This window comes from Nyctereutes procyonoides, unplaced genomic scaffold (assembly GCF_905146905.1).
Source record: "Nyctereutes procyonoides isolate TBG_1078 unplaced genomic scaffold, NYPRO_anot_genome, whole genome shotgun sequence".
Classification (NCBI taxonomy): Eukaryota; Metazoa; Chordata; class Mammalia; order Carnivora; family Canidae; genus Nyctereutes; species Nyctereutes procyonoides.
This window is the reverse complement of record NW_026575136.1, coordinates 4,625,464-4,646,177: the sequence shown is the minus strand read 5'-3', so window position 1 is coordinate 4,646,177 and position 20,714 is coordinate 4,625,464. Positions and strand designations below refer to the sequence as shown.

At 34.6% G+C, this 20,714-nt stretch overlaps 1 protein-coding gene across 1 annotated transcript in view; it reads left to right on the top strand.

Annotated features, from left to right (window-relative positions):
* Nucleotides 1–20,714, top strand: part of LOC129495604 (low-density lipoprotein receptor-related protein 1B) — a 1,831,349-nt gene that overhangs the window by 1,042,664 nt on the left and 767,971 nt on the right. The window contains exons 8-9 of the mRNA XM_055303278.1: nucleotides 16,860–17,082; nucleotides 20,401–20,572. Of these exons, the coding sequence (XP_055159253.1) occupies nucleotides 16,860–17,082; nucleotides 20,401–20,572 (395 nt within the window). The remainder of the gene's footprint in view (nucleotides 1–16,859; nucleotides 17,083–20,400; nucleotides 20,573–20,714) is intronic.

The following is a 20,714-nucleotide window of genomic DNA, read 5'->3' as shown; positions in this document are numbered from 1 at the left end:
CTTAAAATTAATCTACCTGCATTCAGTGTTCTAACTTAACCAGTTTATTTTGACTTTAATTATTATACTCAAATGAACATTTATGTGCATACTGATATAGGTTCTGATGAAAAAAATATGTCTTCCAAAAGGTTCTCATAACAGGAAGGAAGAAAGAAAGGAAAGAGGAGAGAAGGGAAGGGAAACAAACTTGAATTATAGATTTTGATGCCATAAGTTTTTAGACCATTGGTATTTGCTTGGCTATATAGTGCATTAAAAAGCTTTAGTCTGTTGTGCTCACTTTCATTTAGCACTTTTGAAGCACTTTACATGAGTGTTATCATCTATATTTACATGCATAGAAAAAGTGATGAATAATGCACACATATCAATTAGCCTTGCTCAGTCTCTCAACACATTTGAGCTCTACTTGTAATTATTCCAATGGTCCAAATACTAAAGAAAAAAATTCAAAAGTACAGTGTTATTGCAATTACTTGTTTTTCAGACACACAAAATATTTTATATACTATAGAGATAACTGATTCCTTTTTCAAAATGTTTACTTTCTAATTGAAAAAACAAGGTAGGAAATCTGAATACTGTTTTGATATTTGTAAATGATAGTTAAAATTCAATATAATTAGAACTTAAGAATGTGTGGTTTTATAAGCATATAACACTATATGGGAGAACAGGGAAATTTGGGGAGGAAATTGAGCACAGCACATTTCCATGAATGAAGAAACCTGGAGTTTTAAACAAAATCCTCTAATTACTTTTTCTGTATGATCCTGGGCAATATATAGCAATTTATATCTCTAGGTCTGCATTATAATCCAAGGTGGAGAAAAGATAGTTTCACCATGGTAGTACAGAGATCAACATTAGCTCAGATTCATTTTCATTTGGTACATTTACTTTTTTATTGATAGCATCACTTGAAGTAAATCTTTATCATTCCTAAATTCTAGTTAGCAGAACCACTACTTCACATAACCGTTCAAAAGCAGCCTTAACACATTTCCTGTGAGAAAGTTAAGGTCATATATGAGGAAAGAGAGAATACTTCTTTCTTTAGGGTTGCTTTATGCTTCTCTTCTTTTCTCTTCCCGCTCTTCCTTTCCTTCCCCTCCTCTCCTCTCCAACTCCTACTCCTCTTTTTCTTTCCCTGCACCCCTTTTCTGCCTCGATCTCATCTTTTTTCTCTATCATCTCTATTTCTATCTCTCCTAACAGGCTTTTTCCGGTTGCACTCCTACATGGCCCAACATAGCTAACCAATGCTCTGACTTTATACTTCAAGCCAAAAATCACTAAAAGATTTCTGTGTCATAATTTTAAAAATCTAAGTCAGAGAACCTGATTAATGCATTGCAACCAATGTATTGGATGCCCCATGGCTAGATCTCCACTGCTGGTCTAATAATCTAGGGAAAGGGGGCAGGGGTGGGAGGTGCTGCATTATAAGGGATGATGTACTTCAGGAGCTAAATCCTGTGGGGAAGAACCTCTTCCTGGAAAATAAACAAACAAACAAACACACAATGAACAGGATAGGTACTCCAAACTGAATTTCCTAACTGTGCATTCTGTATTTTGCAAAGATTATCAATGTCAGAGACTGCTCATTAGGTTCATGGTGGATAATACAATTTCTTTAGAATATCCTGGTCACCAGCCAATTGGGCATTAGGCCATGAAGCCTTGGTCCACTAGGTCACTATCTTGTTTACATTCAACTGCACAATTTTCATCTTTCTTCTACAAATATTTAGAGACACTTTTACCTCACAATTTAATTCAAATTGGTAAAAACCCATTATGGCAAATAACTAAAAATTGTTATTTGTTAATTTATCTTATGGGATAAATGTGTATATATATTTGAAACAGATTGGCAGATGGAAATTCTATATATTTCTAATGGCTTCATTGTTTTTATCCATAATGGAATATGAACTTTGTTCTTTTACTTTTGCTGTTTCCTGTGGCAAAATAAAGGTTGGAAGCATTTATTGAGGAAATTACAAATATTATATTTTTAGACTTCTGAATTTTCTGAGCCATTGATCAAATCATTGATTACTCACATAGCTTTTTAAGACAAATAAAATTACCTTATAATAATTCATATTTTTCTTTGAAATTGCTGATTTTCATAAGCAGCATTTGCTCAATACATTTGTTGTCAGTAGAACATTTGACTTCTATTTCTCTTTCTGTAGTAATGAAATGTTTTTCAGTTACAATTTGTTTTAACTATGGATTTTTATCACTTAAGAATTCTCCAGTTGCAAATGGTAGAAAACTCCAGTTTAAGCAAAATGAGAAATTTGATGGCTCAGGTCACTAAATAAAACAAGCAGTGCTGATTTTAGCGTGGCTGGATTTAGGGCTTCAAACTAGGTCCTCAGGACCTCTGCTTTCTCAATTTGGCTTGCTAAACAAATCCGGTTCAATCTTACGCTAATTACCAGTTATCTGAACTGTCAAATATCTGTTTTAAATTCTCACAAAATGGAGAGGGATTCTTCTAAATAATTTTTGGGCACTGTATCAGTCAGAGTTCCACCAGAAAAATAGAGCCAGCAAGATTCATAAATATGTATGGATCTCTTGTAAGGACTGATATGTGGTTGTGGGAGCTAGCTAATTAGATGAAAATGTTTAGGTCAGGCAGTCAGAAAGGGGAGGCTGAAAGTCTTGGACAAAGGTGATAGTGGAGTCCACAAGTGGAATTTCTTCTTCCTCATGGAAACTTTGGTTCTGCTTTTAAAATATTCAGTTAGGTAGAATAAATACACCCAGATTATGGAAAATAATCTCCTTTATTAAACTTAGCTGATTATACATGTCAATCATATATACAAAACATCTTCACAGTGACACCTAGGTCAGTGTTAATTTGAATCACTGGACACTATAGCTTGTGAAATTGACATGTAAAGCTAAATATCATAGGCACTGATATTAGAAGGAAAAAAAAAGATGAAGACCGAGCAGCAAACAGTAACTTAAGAATTTCCTAGGGAAAAAAATTCTAACATGGGTTTGATTCAAACAAGCTGTTCTCTGAAAAAATAATTGGCCTCGATGCAAGAAATTACTAAGATTGGGACAAGATTGCCATTATTGAATAGCCTACCATCTTTAATTATTGGCCATGACACTAACAAGAGCTTGTTAGAAGACCTACTTCTCTCAATTAACAATTAGCAGAGCTATCCTACCAACCTTCCTTAAGTATTTATAAATTGTAAAGTACGTTTATCTTCAAAGATCTTGCTTCCTATTCCCTCCAGAGGCACAGGCTGCAAGCCTCTGAATTCCCTGTTGTATTCCCAGAACCTTTAACATAGTAGATGCTAACTTAATATTTCTGAAAAGAAAGAATGGATAAGATACGGAAGGGAGAATTAGACACAGACATATTTTCAATATTTTGCTATTATGATGTTATGGTGATAACATGGTGCATCCATGGACTCTTATTTGTAAAAATGTCTCTTAAAGATAAATTTCTGGGATAGAGTTTGTTGGATCAAAGGAAAAATGCATATTTAGCTTTTTAAAAATAGTGTCCAAACTTGCACCACAGTGATTATATGAATTGGAGATTTCAGCAAGCTCCCCAGGTGATTATTGTGTCTAATAATACTTCAGAATAATTACTTGAGAACATGAGTATTTACCTTTTTATTAACTCTCACCAAAAAAAAAAGTGCACCTGTAGTACTACAGGTAATACAGTATTTACTTGCATACCAGCCAATTTGCACTGCCCTACACAATTAGTTGTTGATGGAACCCTTGAAGCTCATCTTGATCAAGGAACCCTGGTAAAGAAGCATTTCACAATTATAAAAAATACTTGTTTTTCTAACTCAATGAGGACAGTTGTTTATTTCACTAGCTTCATTTGTCCTCTGCAATCTTTTTTTTTTTAAAGATTTTTTTTTATTCATTCATGAGAGCCACAGAGAGAGAGGCAGAGACATAGGCAGAGGGAGAAGCAGGCTCCTTGCAGGGAGCCTGATGCAGGACTCGATCCCCGGACCCCAGGATCATGCCCTGAGCCAAAGGCAGATGCTCAACCGCTGAGCTACCCCAGCATCCCATGGCCTCTGCAGTCTTAACTACACTTAGCCTAAGCCTGATCCTGCATTTCTGCTTAAAACTGAGCCAAGAGATTTGGATAAAATCCCCTATGAAGAAGTTATTGACTTATAGAACTTTTTGCCTTATTTTTTTTCTAAGTACATCTGCCCTTCACAGCTAGGAAAGTGAACATTGAACAAAGAAATCTTTATCTTTTTACACTGTTATTTTATCTGTATAACCATATGATTTTATCATCATTGCAATATTATTACACAATCTATCCCAACAGCAAACTGAGATGTGTGCATAAATATAAACAATAAATAATATACGAGAAAACTGTGGTTTAAGTAAAATTTTATTTTTCTACATGCTGTCTTTCCTCCATTTAATAAGAATTTAAAATAGAAATTGATGGTTTGGGTAACTGGCAATTAGCATAGCAGTGGACCAGATTTATTCAGCAGTCCACAACTTCATGGATACTTACCTTAGTCACTTTCTGAAACAGCCATCTGTGTTATCAGCTCTGAAAAATGCCTTCATAAACCAATAAGACTTCCTTAAGTGCTAAAATTAGGTTATACATCTCTGCATATCTCAAAGAGCAACTTTTTGACATCTAATATATTACTGCAAATATTTTACTGTTCCACATGAATCAAGTATATTGAGCATGAGCCTTTCAGGATTGACACCATGCAAACTGACCCCTGAAGGACTCCTAAGATAGCATTGCCCTTGGTCATGAAGTTAATATGCCTAGACTGTAAAATCCATTCTTCATATTAAATGGAATAATATCTTGAGATCTTATAAGACAGGTAGAGTTTCTGAGAAAAATCTGAAGACACAATATAGTCAAGAAATATATTTTATGGGAGTTATTATACTAAAATGATACTCTCTATTCATCCTTGTCCCCAATTAATTATCAAGTCCTATTGACTAAGATCCCAAATATTCCTGAACTCTCTTTTCCATTTTCAGCCCCTATTCAAATGCATAACTACCAAACTAGTATCTCCTTGCCTAATCTCCTAAAACTTTCAAACCATACTACTCATAGACAGCAATACTCTTAAAATTCTTGTTGATTATATTAAATATCCTACTTTAAAGTAAACAAAGAAGCAAGCTTTTGCTAGGTACTAGATATAGGTAGTTTGACCCTTTTAGCAATACAGCTGAGTGTTATCATCTGGTATCTGTAGATAAGTAGAAAAGAATGCTGAGGAAATGCCATCAAAAATGAAAATTGGCTAGGCACTGGAAAATTGAATCTCACCATGAACCCTTCACTAATCCCTATAAATTCTCCAAAGGGAACTATATGCATAAAGGACAGTGCAGTCAATCTGAGGCCAAGGAATAATTTAGTGTTAGCTAATGATTTGGGTTCAAAGTAGAATTCCAGTGAGCTATCCTGGATAATGTGGAGAATTAATTTATTTTCTTATGCTACCATGACCTTATCCATATTTTTCCCCTTTAACTGAATTTCGAAGATGAGTTTTAGATTTTATTTTCCAATATGAGGAAGTCAGCCCATAACCTTTGTGACTGTGTGTTTGTGTGTGGAGGAGTGGGGAAGAAGGGTTGATGGGAGGAAGGCAGGAAAGGAGGAAGGAAGGAAGGAAGGAAGGAAGGAAGGAAGGAAGGAAGGAAGGAAGGAAGGAAATTGAATAAATGGGCAGACATATGACTAGTTCCTAAGTATACAATACTGAATAAAGAAGATATGTCCTTTGTCCTCTTGGAGGTTATACTCTACTTAGTAAACATATCTTAAACATAGAGAGTGTGTGTATGTGTGTGTGTATCTTTTATGCAAGTAAGATAAAGAAGAGTGTCATAAAAAATATGGAATGACATGAGATTATATCAGATAGACCTAACATATTGGAAAAGCAGGAAAGTTTTTCACAGAAATTGACATTTAGATTGAAATCTAAAACCAAGATTGAGGTACCATGACAGAAATTACTTTCCAGACTGGGGCACAGGATATGTGAAGTGCAGAATGGAAGAAAACACATGGATTGTTTAGGAAACTGAAAAATGGCAAAGATATTGGAAGTGTCTAAATATACCAGAGGATGGAGCTGGAGAGATAGGCAGAGACTAGGTCATGCTCACCATTGTTAATGTCAGGAATACATGATTTTATTCTGACAGCTATTAGCAGCTATAGGTGGGTTTTATAATACATAATCCACTTCCATTTTAATAAGATCCCTTTGGCAACTATGAGGAGAGTGGTTTACAAGGAACAAGAAACAGATAAGATGTAAGTCTCCAGGCAAGAGATAATGGTGACTTGGTTTAGAAGAGAGAAACAGAAAAGGAAATAAATATAGGATTTGAGATATATTTTGAATCTAGAAGTGGCAGGATGTGGTGATGAATTAGATATAGAGGATAAGGTAGAGGTTATGGAGGATGGATTCCTGGGTTCGGAATGAGTCATTGGGTAGAAAACGATACCATTTTCCAAAGTGGAGAAAAGTGAAAAGATAGATTTGCTAAGAAAGAAGAATAATTTACTACTAGATATGTTACATTTGAGGTGGCTAAAGGAATTTAAATGTAAATATCCAAAAGGCAACTGTATTTGTGAGTTAGAATCTCAGAAGATAGGTTAGAATATAAAAGAGTTATTGGAATATTGATGAAAATCATGGAAACTAAAGATTTTCTATGAGAAAATTTAGAGATTCCACATCTGAACCTGGGAAACTCCAGTTTTAGAATCCTGGACTTGATACAGAAAAAGGAGGTGGAAAAAGTAGCTAAGAAAAAGCAGTCAGGTAGGAAGAATGCCAAGAGAGTACTAAGAGAAAAAAGAAATCGAAAGGGATTAACTTGGTCTGATGCTATAGAAAGGTCAGTAAAAAGGTCTGAGAAAGGTTTAGCCACATGGAAGTAATTGGGAACCTCTGTAAGTTTAAAAAAAAAAAAAAAAAGCAGGGGAATGGTGGAATGGTGAGGTGGGAGGATATATCCCTGTGTTATAAGGATGGTTGAGGGGAAAAATAAAGTCATCTTGCCTGGACAATTATTGGGAGAAGGTTAGATGCAAATGAAACATGGAGAGTGGTTTGAAGTTAAGAAAAAATATTTGTTTCAGGATGATAAATAATAGACTAAGTTCATAGGTTGAAGGTTAAGATTTAGTAGAAAAAGAGGTTAAAAATGCAGAAAGAAGTGGGAATCGCTGAAGAGAAGTTTCAGAGGAGATGGGATGAGTATCTGTGTTTGCTTTGTACTGGACTAAAAGATGGGAGGATGCTTCCTTCTGTATTACAAAAGGAGAGGGTGGGGAAGAATTAATGATTAATGTAGATGTAGATGGTTTTAGGTGGGGCTGTAAGAAAACAAATGAGTTGCTTTTTGATGTGCTCTCACTTCTCTAATAAGAGGAAAGATCATTCTCTGAGAGTGGAGTGAAGTGGAATGGAGTGAATTAGAAGGCTGGGAACAGTGGAAAAGAAATGAGAAATAAAATCTGAAAGTTGGCTGATGGGCAGAGAATGGAGAGGGTCAGTGGGGACAATGTCTCAATGAAGTCAAAGAGTTATTGTAGTGAGAGTACCTGCACAATACAGATAGAAAACATACTGCCGGATGGAAGAATAAGATGGTCTAGTATGTATGTGTGTGGGGGGGAAGCAGGGTATCTCTTTCAGTGGAGATAAAATTTCTGGTGATAATATACTGTTTATCATGATGGAAATTTATGGTTGAAGTGTACTGGAAATAAAAGGTCATACACAGACAAGAGGTCAAAAAAGCAAGGGAGAAAATTGTGAACCCATTCTTCTAGATACTTCCCTGGTTCAGAGTAGTCCAAAAGAAAGCTTAGATGTTGTCTCTTAAAAATAATGAGATTTTAAGAAAATCAGAAGATTGGCAGATGATTCTTTGAGGTTGGGTGCTATTTGTGAGACATAAAAGTAGGAGATGTTACAAGATAAAGGAAAATAAAAATCCAGAATTCATATTGAAGAGGCCAGTGATTTTATATCTACCCCTCAAGATCTTGTTAGGAGCCCACATTTTCAATGACTACTAAGAAACATGACTTCAGGAGCTGCTAAGTTTCAGTAAAGGTAACACATTGGAAAGAACATTAAGAGTAGGTGACGGGCACTGAGGGGGGGCACTTGATGGGATGAGCACTGGGTTTGTTCTGTATGTTGGCAAATTGAACACAAATAAAAAATACATTCACAAAAAATAATAAATTAATTAAATAAATAAATAAATAAATAAATAAATAAATAAATAGTAAATAAACCATGAAAAAAAAAGAGTATAGACTTAGAATATTGGGGCATTTGTGATCATGGAGTAGGAGTTTCAGAGGGCAGATCAGAAGGGTTTGGGTAGGAAGAGAGGAGGTCATATCAATGGATGGAAATTAATGCTGCACTGCACTTTAAGCAGAGAACTGCATAAACAAGGGGAACAATGTTGAAAGATTTTATCTTAGATACAGATGAGTTTATAAGAGTTCCAATTACAGTCTGAGAATAAAGCCTCTGGCTAGTCAAAATGTGAAGCCAACTGTGTCATTATTTTTCAGGCATATTTGGCAGTTGCAGTTGAGCCATGGGTAGCAGGAATGAGTGAGTGAACATAAACCACATGGTTCTTTTCTTGGAGAAGAGAGGAAGTGATGGGTCATAAGCAAATCAAGTTGGACCAGCCTTTTTCTTGCTAATAGGGCCAGTGTCTACCCTCAGGACTGACAATCCAGAGAAAGATGTTTAGGTTAGGGTTTTTTTCCCCACCATGTCCCAATCTATGTTAAATGGTGATGAAGTACCTATGTGACAAAGAGAAAAATAATAATTAAAAATAATAATGTGCAAATCTTTCTATTTCTCTACTCTTTTTTTTTTTTTTGAGAGAGAGAATATGTGCATGCTAGCAGAGTGGGGATGGCAGAAGGAGATGAAGAGAGAGAATCTTAAATAGGCTCTACACCCAGCATGGAGCCAGACACTGAACTCGATCTCATGACCCTGAGTTTGTGATCTGAACTGAAATCAAGAGTTGGATGCTGGGGTGCCTGGGTGACTCAGGGAGTTGGGCATTTCCCTTCAGCTAAGGTCATGATACTGGGGTCCCAGGATGAAGCCCCACATTGGGCTCCCTGCTCAGTGGGGAGTCTGCTTCCCCCTCTTCCTCTGCCCCTCTGCCTGCTTATACGTGTTCTCTCTTTCTCTCCCTCTCTCTCTCTCTCTCAAATAAATAAATCAAATCTTTAAAAAAGAGAGAGAGAGAGAGAGAGATATGCTTAACTGACTGAGCCACCCAGGTGTCCCTCTCTACTTTTATTTTTTAACCACTCCCCTTTTACAGTGATTGGTTTATTAATTGCTGAGTGGAATCTTGGCTCTTAGTATATGGAAAATGGGAAACAAATGGAAGGAAAGCCTAAAAAACTAATATTTATTATTTTTTTATCATCAATCTCCATGATTGATTTATTTTCTAGGTGGAATTCTGTATCTCTTAATCCCTTTTATCTATTTTACCCAGCCCCTAATCCACCTCCCTTCCTGCAGCCATCAATTTGTCTCTGTATTGGAGAATTTGTTTTTATTTGTTCATTTGTTTTTGTTTTAGATTTAGATTTGTAAGTGAAATCATATGGTATTTGTGTTTTTCTGTCTGACTTCTTTCATTACCATAATACCCTCTAGGTCTATCCCTATTATCCAAAATGACAAGATCTCATTCTATTTTATGGCCAGGAAATATTCCATTATATATTATATAAACAGGGATGTCTGGGTGGCTCAGTAGTTGAGCGTCTGCCTTGGTCCCAGAACGTGATCCTGGAGTCCTGGGATCGAGTCCCACATTGGCCTCCCTGCAGGGAGCCTGCTTCTCCCTCTGCCTTTGTCTCTGCCTCTCTTTCTGCGTCTCTCACGAATAAATAAATAAAATATTTAAAATGTATGTATATACATTCCCATTATATACACACACACACATATATATATATATCACATCTTTATGCATTCATATATTGATGGACACTTGTGTTGCTTTCATATCTTTAATATTGTAAATAATTCTACAAAAAACATAAGGGTATGTATACCTTCATAAATTAATGTTTTCTTTTTTTTTGGATAAGTACTCAACAGTGGAATTATTGGATCATATGGCATTTTTATTTTTAATTTTTTGAGGAAATTCCATACTGGTTTCCACAGTGTGTGTATCAATTTACATTCCGACCAAAAAGAGTTCCCTTTTCTCTGCAGTCTCTCCAACATTTGTTATTTTTTTCTGTCATTTTGGCTTTAACCATTCTAATTGGTGTGAAGTGATATTTCATTGTGGTTTTGATTTGATTTCCCTGATGATTTGTGATTTTGAGCATCTTTTCATGTCTGCTGGTCATCTATATGTCTTCTTGGGAAAAATGTCTATTCAGATCCTCTGTCCATTTCTTGATCAGATTGTGTTTTTTTGGTGTTAAAAGTGTATAAGTTCTTTATATATTTTGGATATTAATCCCTAGGTATATCATTTGCAAATATTTTCTCCCACTGGTTGTTTCATTTATAGTTAATATTTCAATATGAAATATTTTCTAAAGTGGTATTATTTTTGATTGTCCAATATCTTCAGAACAAGAATTATCTAAATCTTAAAATAGAACATTAGACAATGTAGTGCTTTCTCATGGTACTTTAGCTTCTAAGTATAGAAACCCACTGAAGCTAGCTACAATGGATAGAGGTTTCCTGAGAGGATATGTAAAATCTAACACATTCATGCAAATAAGGATGAGAAGTCAAGATGGACTCTGTGGGTCCTAACAAATTCCTCACTCAAGGATTACATGGTTCTTTTCATCCCATTTTTCTGTACAATCTCCAGTATTCCTTTCTCATTGACCCCATCCCCACCTCCTCCTCTTACCCATTTTAGCACAGCTGCCCACTAGGTACCTTCACACCTTTGGGTTTAGAATATTGAGAGAAGGGATCTTGGTGATTCAGTTGAGCCTACAATTTGTTTTCATTTCTACTGCATATTCTTTATTCGTCTAATTATCTGTAAACAGGAAGGAGAGGGATGCTATTGGTACATAAGTCTGCCCCTCTCAGGAACACTGTCTAGGTGGAGCAGGTTTAGGTAAATAAGGATTTTGAATGGATCGGCCACATTGACTGACATATCTAATATATGTATACTTCTGAGGGAATCATTAGTGGGAATATTTCCAGAATATAGAGTAGCCAGCTGAGAGCTGGAGTCTGTATGTCAAGTTTAATTTCAGTGTGTTTATGTATGAACTGAAAACCAAGTTTGAGAGAGATTTTTCAAACAATGAAAGCAAAAACCTCAACAAGTAAAAATCAATAAATAACTGTCTTGAACAGCCTTGGCTAGGCAGAGAAAATAGTTTGTTTATCATCCACATCCCATAAGTAACAGGACCTAATAGAATTTGAATTTAAACCTCTTACTCCAAAGACTCATTACTCTTTCAGATTTACGATTGCGTTTTAGAATTGCAATGCTAAATATTTAATATTCCTACTTTAGTTCTGATGTACTTTAATTACTCTATATAATGTGGAAAATTGCTTTCTTGTTCAATTTTTGTATACAACAGTGGAAGAAAAAAGCTGTGTTACTATTAATGCTACTTGAATAATACAATTATTTTAAAAATAATACAGAAAAATGAAATTCCTAATTCAATCCTTATCAAGGAAAATACATATCATTTTTCTAAAATGTAAAGAAATGTAGTTACCTACTTTAACACATGATTAATAAACATGGATGGTTTCCTAGGCCCTAATCAGAACAATGTTGTTTTGTTGTTGTTTTTTTTTTTTTTTTAATCTGGGAATATATGGCCTACTGGTTTTATGTCTTGCTCCCCTCTCATCTATTCCCTAACTCAAATCTTGCTATGTAACCTCACTTTTAAGCTGTTAAAATGAACAGTAGGTAATTTCATTGTGAGAACTCTGAAAATTTCTAAATTCCATCACGAAACTATAACCAAAATGTTGGGGGTAAGAGTGTGAATCAAAACCAAGGTTGACTATGCAGTTAAAAGATATGGACAGGACTCTAATGTGTTTAAATTCCCCTTTGTCTGTTTGGACAAAGTGTAAACTATAGAAGCATCATTTAAAATGTATATCACTGGCAAAAGTAAGTCTTATTTTATCAGCTAAAGAAAATAAAATACATGTTTTAAAATGTCAGTACCTGTAACAATTGCTTTGCTTTAAAGTGTAGGGATGATTGGAGCCATAACTCTGTAAGCACAGTACTCTATCACTGTCTGTGAAGGCTCCCTTTGTGACTTTTGATTTATGTCAGCAAAGTTTACCAACAGCACTCAAAGTTTCTTACTATCTCCAACTGTATAAAACATATATATATATATATATATATATATATATATATATATATATGTATATATTAAAACAGGGCTACTCATATAATCAACAAAGATGTTAGGTAAAATCAGTTTCCCATATATGATGAGACAGGGAAATCAAAACAATAAACTCATATTTACTATAGATGCTGAATCTGAACAATGAACTGGATGAATAATGGAAAATTTGAAAGAAATGTTGCTGTCCTTTATGTACTAATAGTTAAACATGTCATAGAAATACAGACAGTAGTTGGAATATTGTTTTATTTTAATTTAAATTTTTGTCTTAGTAGGAATCAAATAGAATGCCATTCAAAAAATAAGTGAAGGACATGAGAATAGCAATCTCGATTTAATCTCTTTTGCATGCTAGAGAATAAAAGAATAATTGACATCGCAGGAAGGAACACGGAGAGAAGAAATGATAATATTGTAATTGCAAGGGAATGGGACATAGGACAGATTTTGGAATGGTCTCCACTATCCACCATGAGTTAAACATAGCACTATACTGGGGGCTCTGTATTTGAAGCTGTGTAAGATAACTGGTTCCTGGTAGAAGAGGATGCTAAAAGGGTATCTGAGAACCTGGAAGTTAAGAGTGTTAAGTGTTCAGAAAATACTGAACAAGGTGGAGTAAGTGAGATTACAGACTACCGTCTGTGTTCCTTTTTATGGAGTTTCTGGGGTAGAGCATAGATTCCCCCATAGTCTCCAAGCCCAGAGGGAGTAACTAGAAAGTATAAAACTATTGCATTTCACTACAAAAGGCAAAACATAATATAATTATAAGAAAAATCAAGCAAATTCAACATAAAGGTATTCTTTAAAACAACTTGTTTACTCTTTGGAAATGGTAACATCATGAACAACCAAAGTAAAGCTGAAAAACTGTTCAGAATTTGAAAAGCCTAGAGAAAAAAAAAAGATTACATGCAACATATGATGCTGGATTAGACTCTAAATCAGATAAAAAGGGAAATTTGACCATATAGAACATTATTGGTCAAGGGGCATAATTTGAATAAAAACTGTATATTGTATCAGTGTTAACATTATTGATTGGTAGGTGTATTGTAGTTGTGCAAGAGAATCTCTTTGCACTTAGGAGATGCAGGCTGGAGTTTTTAGATATAACAGGTCACAATGTTAGCAATTTGCTGTCACAGTGTTAGGCAGTACCAGGAATAGCCAAGGGACAAAAGGTGAACAATGGAGGAATCCAAGTGAAGGGCATAAGTGTTCACTCTACTACTCTTATAACTTTTCTCTGAGTATGAAATCACTTCAGAATAATGAGTTAAAAACTAAAAGCATGACAAGCATTCATGTTATGGCTCTGGTAGTGGCTAATCATGTGGACTTTGAGCCTATTTCCTCTGTAAAATAAAAATAACCTGCCCCTTCTACATCGCATTTGAGGATCAGTGAGATAATGGGATCACAAAGTACTATTTACATTTCTAAGATTTGGAAAGATATTTTATAGGAAAGAAAAGAGTGATTTTTCAACCCAGCCACACTTATATCGCAAATGAAATTTAGATTTTAGATATGAATTTTAGCTTTGTTTCCAATTATACTACGACTATTCCTCAACCAAAGAATGCCCTGAGAATGAAGATTTTTTCTGTAACAATAGTAAGAGATTTTAAACCAAGCTTAAACATACTAAAACAAGTAAACCAAACAAAGCATGTATGTAATCATGTGACTATGGGTGCTTGCTCCTTGCAGTTTTACGGTATTTGTACTATTATCCTGGGGAATTTGTACTATTATCCTTTCTTGCACATCAATTATAAGTGAACAGAACTCATCATAGTCAGTGTTCTGAAGTTTGGGAAGGGTCAATTTGGTGTAAGGAACATCTTTTATGTCTCCACTGAGCACTAGTTTTTTTTTTTTTTACTATGTTGGGGATATAAAAATAAATTCTTTACTGTTTCTTCTAGCTCTTCTTTACTATTTCTTCTTCATCTACCCATGTTCTTTTGATGTTAACTCTTCATTAAAATAAGGAAATTTTGATGAATCATATATTTACACTTTGCCTCTCATATTTTGGCTGAAACTTACTCAGAGAGTTGCCTCAACCAGTTTTATTATGAGCTAGAGTAAATATGAGAATCACTTGCATCATTTCTGCAATAGCAGGTCAATGTCACAAAAAATATTGGAAAAATAAATCACATTTTCCTCATCCCTTTCGTCATCAGCTGGTTCACTCTTCCCCCCATAACTAACCTTCTCAAGCAAATACCAAAAGATTACTGGTATTTTAACAAATACCAAATTCAACAGCATTTTCTTAATCTGTATTATTTTTTGTTTTGTTTTGTGAAGTAAAGTGATTGACACAGCCAGCCACTGCTGTCCTTTATTCTGGACCTTTTTTTCCCTTAGATTTCTATGAGAGTCTGTGTGATCTCTTTGAACATGGCCTTGGATCTTTATTTGGTTTTCTTTCTCCAACGGTACACCTCCATGATTCTGGTCTTGGCACACTTCTCTCTCTCTTTTTTTCCCCCTTTGGGATCACATTAAGTAATTAAGTCATCTTGAGATGAGTCATCTAGAAGTCTCTGACTCCAGACTCATCTTTCCTCTTCAACACCATGCAGCTGGGTACAATCGCCTGCTTTATATCACTATGCATTGTCTATACATATCACATTATCCATAGTGTGCCAGAGCCTCCAACTCTCTATACCCAAACCTACCCATGCACCAGCATCTCTTCAGCTCTGTGAAATGGACCAATCAGAAAAGGAAACTAGAAAAGGAGAGACATTTTTGTAAGGCATGAAAATGAGTGCTTCAAATCACAGGAAGAAAGAGTGGGCTGTGTTCTGCAGTAAGAATTAGGAAAACTAGGTACACCTTATAGTAATTTAACTTGGAATAGCTATGAACAAATTGATTTAAAGTGAAGAAAGAGAAGATACAAGATGGAAGCAGGAAAAGAGAGAACGGGTGAGAGCATAGGGGAAGAAGTTTGAACGTTAAGCATGACAATAAAACAATGTAAGTCCTTTTATTTATTCTTTGCTAGAATAGAAAGGCTCTTGCCCTGAGTAGAATGTTCCTTGAAAAATGATTTTTAACCTATTGTGATAAATAAGTCCTTCAAGAACATTTAGGGAAATATATTCTCAGAATAAAATCTGGCTTATACTGTTACAGAACAATATGCATTAATGTTTAAAAATTAGTCAAAATCTCCCACAGGAGAAAGAGTTAAATTGAAGTTTAAATAATACTTTTTAGCTTGAAATATACCCCATACTGTTAGATAATGCAAGGATGTTGAGAAAAGTAACTAAAAACTAATTCACCAAGTTTGTAAAATCAAATATTCTATACTCTAGATAATCTTAATATTGCTCAGTCACTGTAAATCAGATTATTCTTGAGATTGTATTTAAGTCAAGGCAAGACAGTCTTCTATTTACAAATGTAATTTAGTCTCCTGAGTAGGTAATCTTGTTAAAATATTGTCAGGTTAACTGAAATTGATTTGTGTTTACTAAACATAGTGAATACTAATCAAATATTAGACGCTGAGGTGTTGGAGGTATTTAAAACTTTGATAGACACTGTTAGTGCTTCACGGAAGAATTATTTTATTTGGTCTCAGAGGTCAACATTCCTTTTTAGACTGTTATTTAAAATAAAGAGAAAATGGGGAGACATGCCTGCATTTGCTTTATGAAACTTTGTGATTTGGGAATATTTGGGAGAATTTGGGATTAGTTTTTTTTTGGGGGGGGATGGGTGGTTATTTATATTTTATTTCCACTGCTACAAACACCGCATTTGCTTTTCCATCTGCTTAATTCCATTCTAGGTTTGCTATTCTCTACCACTCATAGCATCATTGAGCTTCACATAATAGCTTTTATAGGAGACAGGCATTACTAGGCAATTTGAAAAGCAGGTTGAAGATAAAGCCTGAGAGCTCACGTGCCCTGGCCTGGTGACTTGGCTCACTTCTGAAGCTTATACCAAATGGGCTGCCTGCATTCCTGTAGTGTATGTGTATTGGCTCTATGAGGCTTAAAGAAACATTTCCCCTAATACAATAATAAACCCACCATAATCATTCATTTTGGGGAAATTTTACAGTTGTTGGTTAACCTGCTCCCTTATGCCCTGCAATATTCATTAGCAGATTTCTCTGTTTATGAGTGATATTATATGGAAATGGTTATGGGAAGCTAACAGATGTAACCACTGAAATAAATTAGAAGGAAAAGTTCTGTTTTTTACAGATGGTTCTATTGAATATGCTCCCCCACCCCCTCCACTTTAACATTTAGTTTTCTTTCAACAGAAAACTTTTCTTTACTGACTACGGGAATGTGGCCAAAGTGGAGCGATGTGACATGGATGGGCTGAACAGAACAAGGATAATTGATTCAAAGACAGAGCAGCCAGCTGCACTGGCACTAGACCTAGTCAACAAATTGGTTTACTGGGTAGATCTTTACTTGGACTATGTGGAAGTAGTGGACTATCAAGGAAAAAACAGACATACTATCATTCAAGGCAGACAAGTAAGTACAATTTGGTTGGAAAATGCAGCTAAGGTAATAAAATGAATGGTATCCTACTAGGAAGAAGACCCAAAATTTGAATTGCAATGTTGAAAATTTCTGATGAAGTCAAGCTGCAAAGTGTCATAAAAATTGTGATGAGTTTCCTATATGGGAGAATGTTCTTTTCACAGTGCATTCCATAATATCAGAGATGCTGCTTACTTCCTCCTTTGCTCTATTAAAAGCAAAGCACATAAAACAAAAACCAACAAAAATAAAACCATAAACAAAGACAAAAGTGCCATACTAGTAAGAAAGAAATTAGCATTGGACAGATGTTTTAACCTATTAAAAGTAAAACTTAACTAAAAACTAATCTAAATAGCTTATTTATAAGGAGATAGACTATCATATCTCTCATGTGGCCTTGGAGATATTTTGCTAAGAAGAGCGAATGCCTGCTTACAAAAATATTTTTTATTATTTTCATAGATTGGACTAAGTTTTGCCTTCTGATATATTCAAGTACTTCCTAGAATGAGAACTCTGTGAAAGTCACTGAGGTCAAGATCTTTCCCATCTGTATAGTTTTCTCTTGCTGAATTACATGATTTTGCAGATAACAGTAGACACTCAAAGGAGATCTCTAAGTAGAAATAAGCTTATTGAGTAGTGTACTTTCTGAAATTCAAGTTTGCTTCCATGATTACATTAATTTCTTGTGAGATTCTAATTCTATGGAGCCTAAATACATGATTCCCTTTTCTTTCTTTTTCAATCGAAGACAAAAATATTATTTAATGATCCCTTAAAGTTATCTTTCTTTTCTAATCAGTTTTTAACAATGAAATTATTTTTTCCTTCCTTTGCAGACAACAAATGCACTAATCTGGGAGTAAAACAAAATTTTTTAAGTGTCTGATCTTAGATATGAGGCCAGTTATTTCTTTCTTAGCTTTGTCCTGAAAAATTTGATTTCTTTGGAAAGACTTAGTTATGACTTTTAGAGGATCTAATCTATAAAATAATTGTGGTGGGTCTTCTTTTTACCTATATAATTACAATTTTAAACTCTGAAATAAAGATAAGAAATTCAAATTATTTTCCTTATGACTCCTTTTTAAAAGTTTTCTAATATATGTTTTTTTAATTATTATTTTTTTTCATTTCTATTGCCTATATATATATTTTTTTCTGATTCCCTAGACATATGCTTGCTCTGCCACTAAGTAGCCCAACATAGATAAATTTTTCTAAATATTTGGGCTATAAGCAGAATGATCTCTCTACCACTCTATGCTCCTCCCATCTGTGTGGGCAGTAGTGTAGCAGGCAACAGTGCACTTACTTTATAGGGAACAAGTTCTTCTGAAGGAAGGAACAGGGACAGTGAGTACAATTTCATCTTTACCATGTGATTGTATTTTCTACCCTGCCCAGTTGTCCCCTCTGTGGCTATGCTTTCTTTCTTGCATGTGGGTCGGCAGTTATGTAAATAGCAATATAAGTATGCCACAACCACATGCTCCCAGATGAATGGCTCCAAACTTTGGTCAATACATGCATGAGATTAATTGCAATGGAAGAATTCAGTTTATTTGCAATTTTTATAAGAAACAGTATTGTTCAAGTCAAATTTGGGCTTAGATATACCTAGTGACTATGATGTCAGCTTATATGGAAATGATATTAGTAAATAAACACATGACACCCCTACTCCTCCTCTCTGGCAGATCATCTGTGCACAAGCCATAGGTACACAGGGGAATGACCCTTCCATAGGAAAACATTATTTGGGCTTTAACATGGAATGATTCTTCTCATAAATTCCTATCTTTCATCTCTAACCTAGATGTGAAGAAATGAGATATGATCACCAACCCTCATGCGCCCCTACCCAAAACAAAACATGCAGGAGCCAGGCTTCTTTTAATTACAATTCACACGAGGCCAAGAGATAGTAATTACGAGTCAGGTAGGGTAATAGAGATAATAAATCTAAGGCTTTTGCTTAAGGTACAATATTGATAAAATTTCCTGATTAAAATAGAAAATTTTATAATTCTGTTCCATAAAAAAATTTTACAGTGAGGGGCACCAAGGTTGCTCAGTCAGTGAAGTGTCTGGTTTTGGTCTCGAGTCATGATCAGGGTCCTGGGATAAGCCCCAGTCAAGCTCCCTGCTTAGTGGGGAGTCTACTTCTCCCTTCACCCCTCCCCCACTCATGTTCTCCTCTCTCTCTCTGAAATGAATAAATAAAATCTTTAAATAAATAAATAATAAACAAACAAAAATAAATAATAAATACTTAGAGTCAATCCACACATACCTTTTCAAATTCTCTTAACTACAAACCTATATGAAAAGTGCAATATAAGGCCAAAGAATTGTGACAGTTTTTTTTCAACAGAATCTCTATATCAAATCAAATAATAGTCTCACCCTACCCTGACACAGAACCATTTTAAAGTAAATGTAATACGAGGAATACCCAAAAGCATTGTGCTTAGCATGCAGCCATTTGTATGAGAAAATCAATAAACTCATTCTTCCTCTGCTTTACTAGAAGCTTGCCATGACTTCAAGAAGTCCATTCTTCCATTCAATCCCCAGGACCTCTGCTAAAGAGAATTATGTTGTTAAAGTGTCAGGGATAGCAAAGCAATTAGTTCCATTTCTGTTATGAATAGGCTTTAGAAACATATGTGATTTCTGAGTAAAGTGCTTTTTTTTTTTTACAATTATGCCAAACATGAGGTTTCATTATTTATTATTTTCCATGATAGGACAAGTATTTGTCTAAATGTAACTTGTGTTTAAAATATATATGTATAAAAATAATATATATATATATATGTATATATATAGAGAATATTGAACTTATAAAATAAATTATCAAAGATATTTTCTCATGAGTCCTTACACAACCAGAATTTTAGATTCTGTATCTCCTGAATATATGAACAAGCAGCTCATAAAAACATCTTAAAGTTTATATAACAGTGCCATAAACATCTTATTAAATAAATATACTTGGAAGTTTAGTTCTCACTTGCCTTTGAAAAGTAGCTAGTATACATGTATTCTTAATAAATCATGAATAAAATTCTCCATACATTTGGAACTGCTTTATCTACTACTGCATAATATTTTCTTCTCAGAGGGAAAAAAATTAAATTGGTGAAATATTTCATTCTTTGAGAAAAAATAAATGATAATATGTGTGTGACTTTCCTACTGTGGGAATTTTCCACAGTAGTAAATAGCAATAAGTTTTTCTTTCAAGTTGAAAGCAGCATAATTAAAAATCATAGTTATTTTTGCCCCTCCATATAGGTCAGACATCTTTATGGTATAACTGTGTTTGAAGACTATTTGTATGCAACCAATTCTGATAACTTCGATATCATAAGGATAAATCGATTTAATGGCACTGATATTCATTCATTAATTAAAATGGAAAATGCTCGAGGAATCAGAATTTATCAAAAAAGAACTCAACCAACAGGTAAGACACAAGACCTCTTAATGGGGCTTGAATGGGAATATGGTCTTTGTGCTTTGTATGGAGTTAAAATGAGTGGTCATAAATTCTCTGCTTGATAGCAAAAGTGTACATGTCTGCTTGATAAAATGGAATAGCTCTCCCT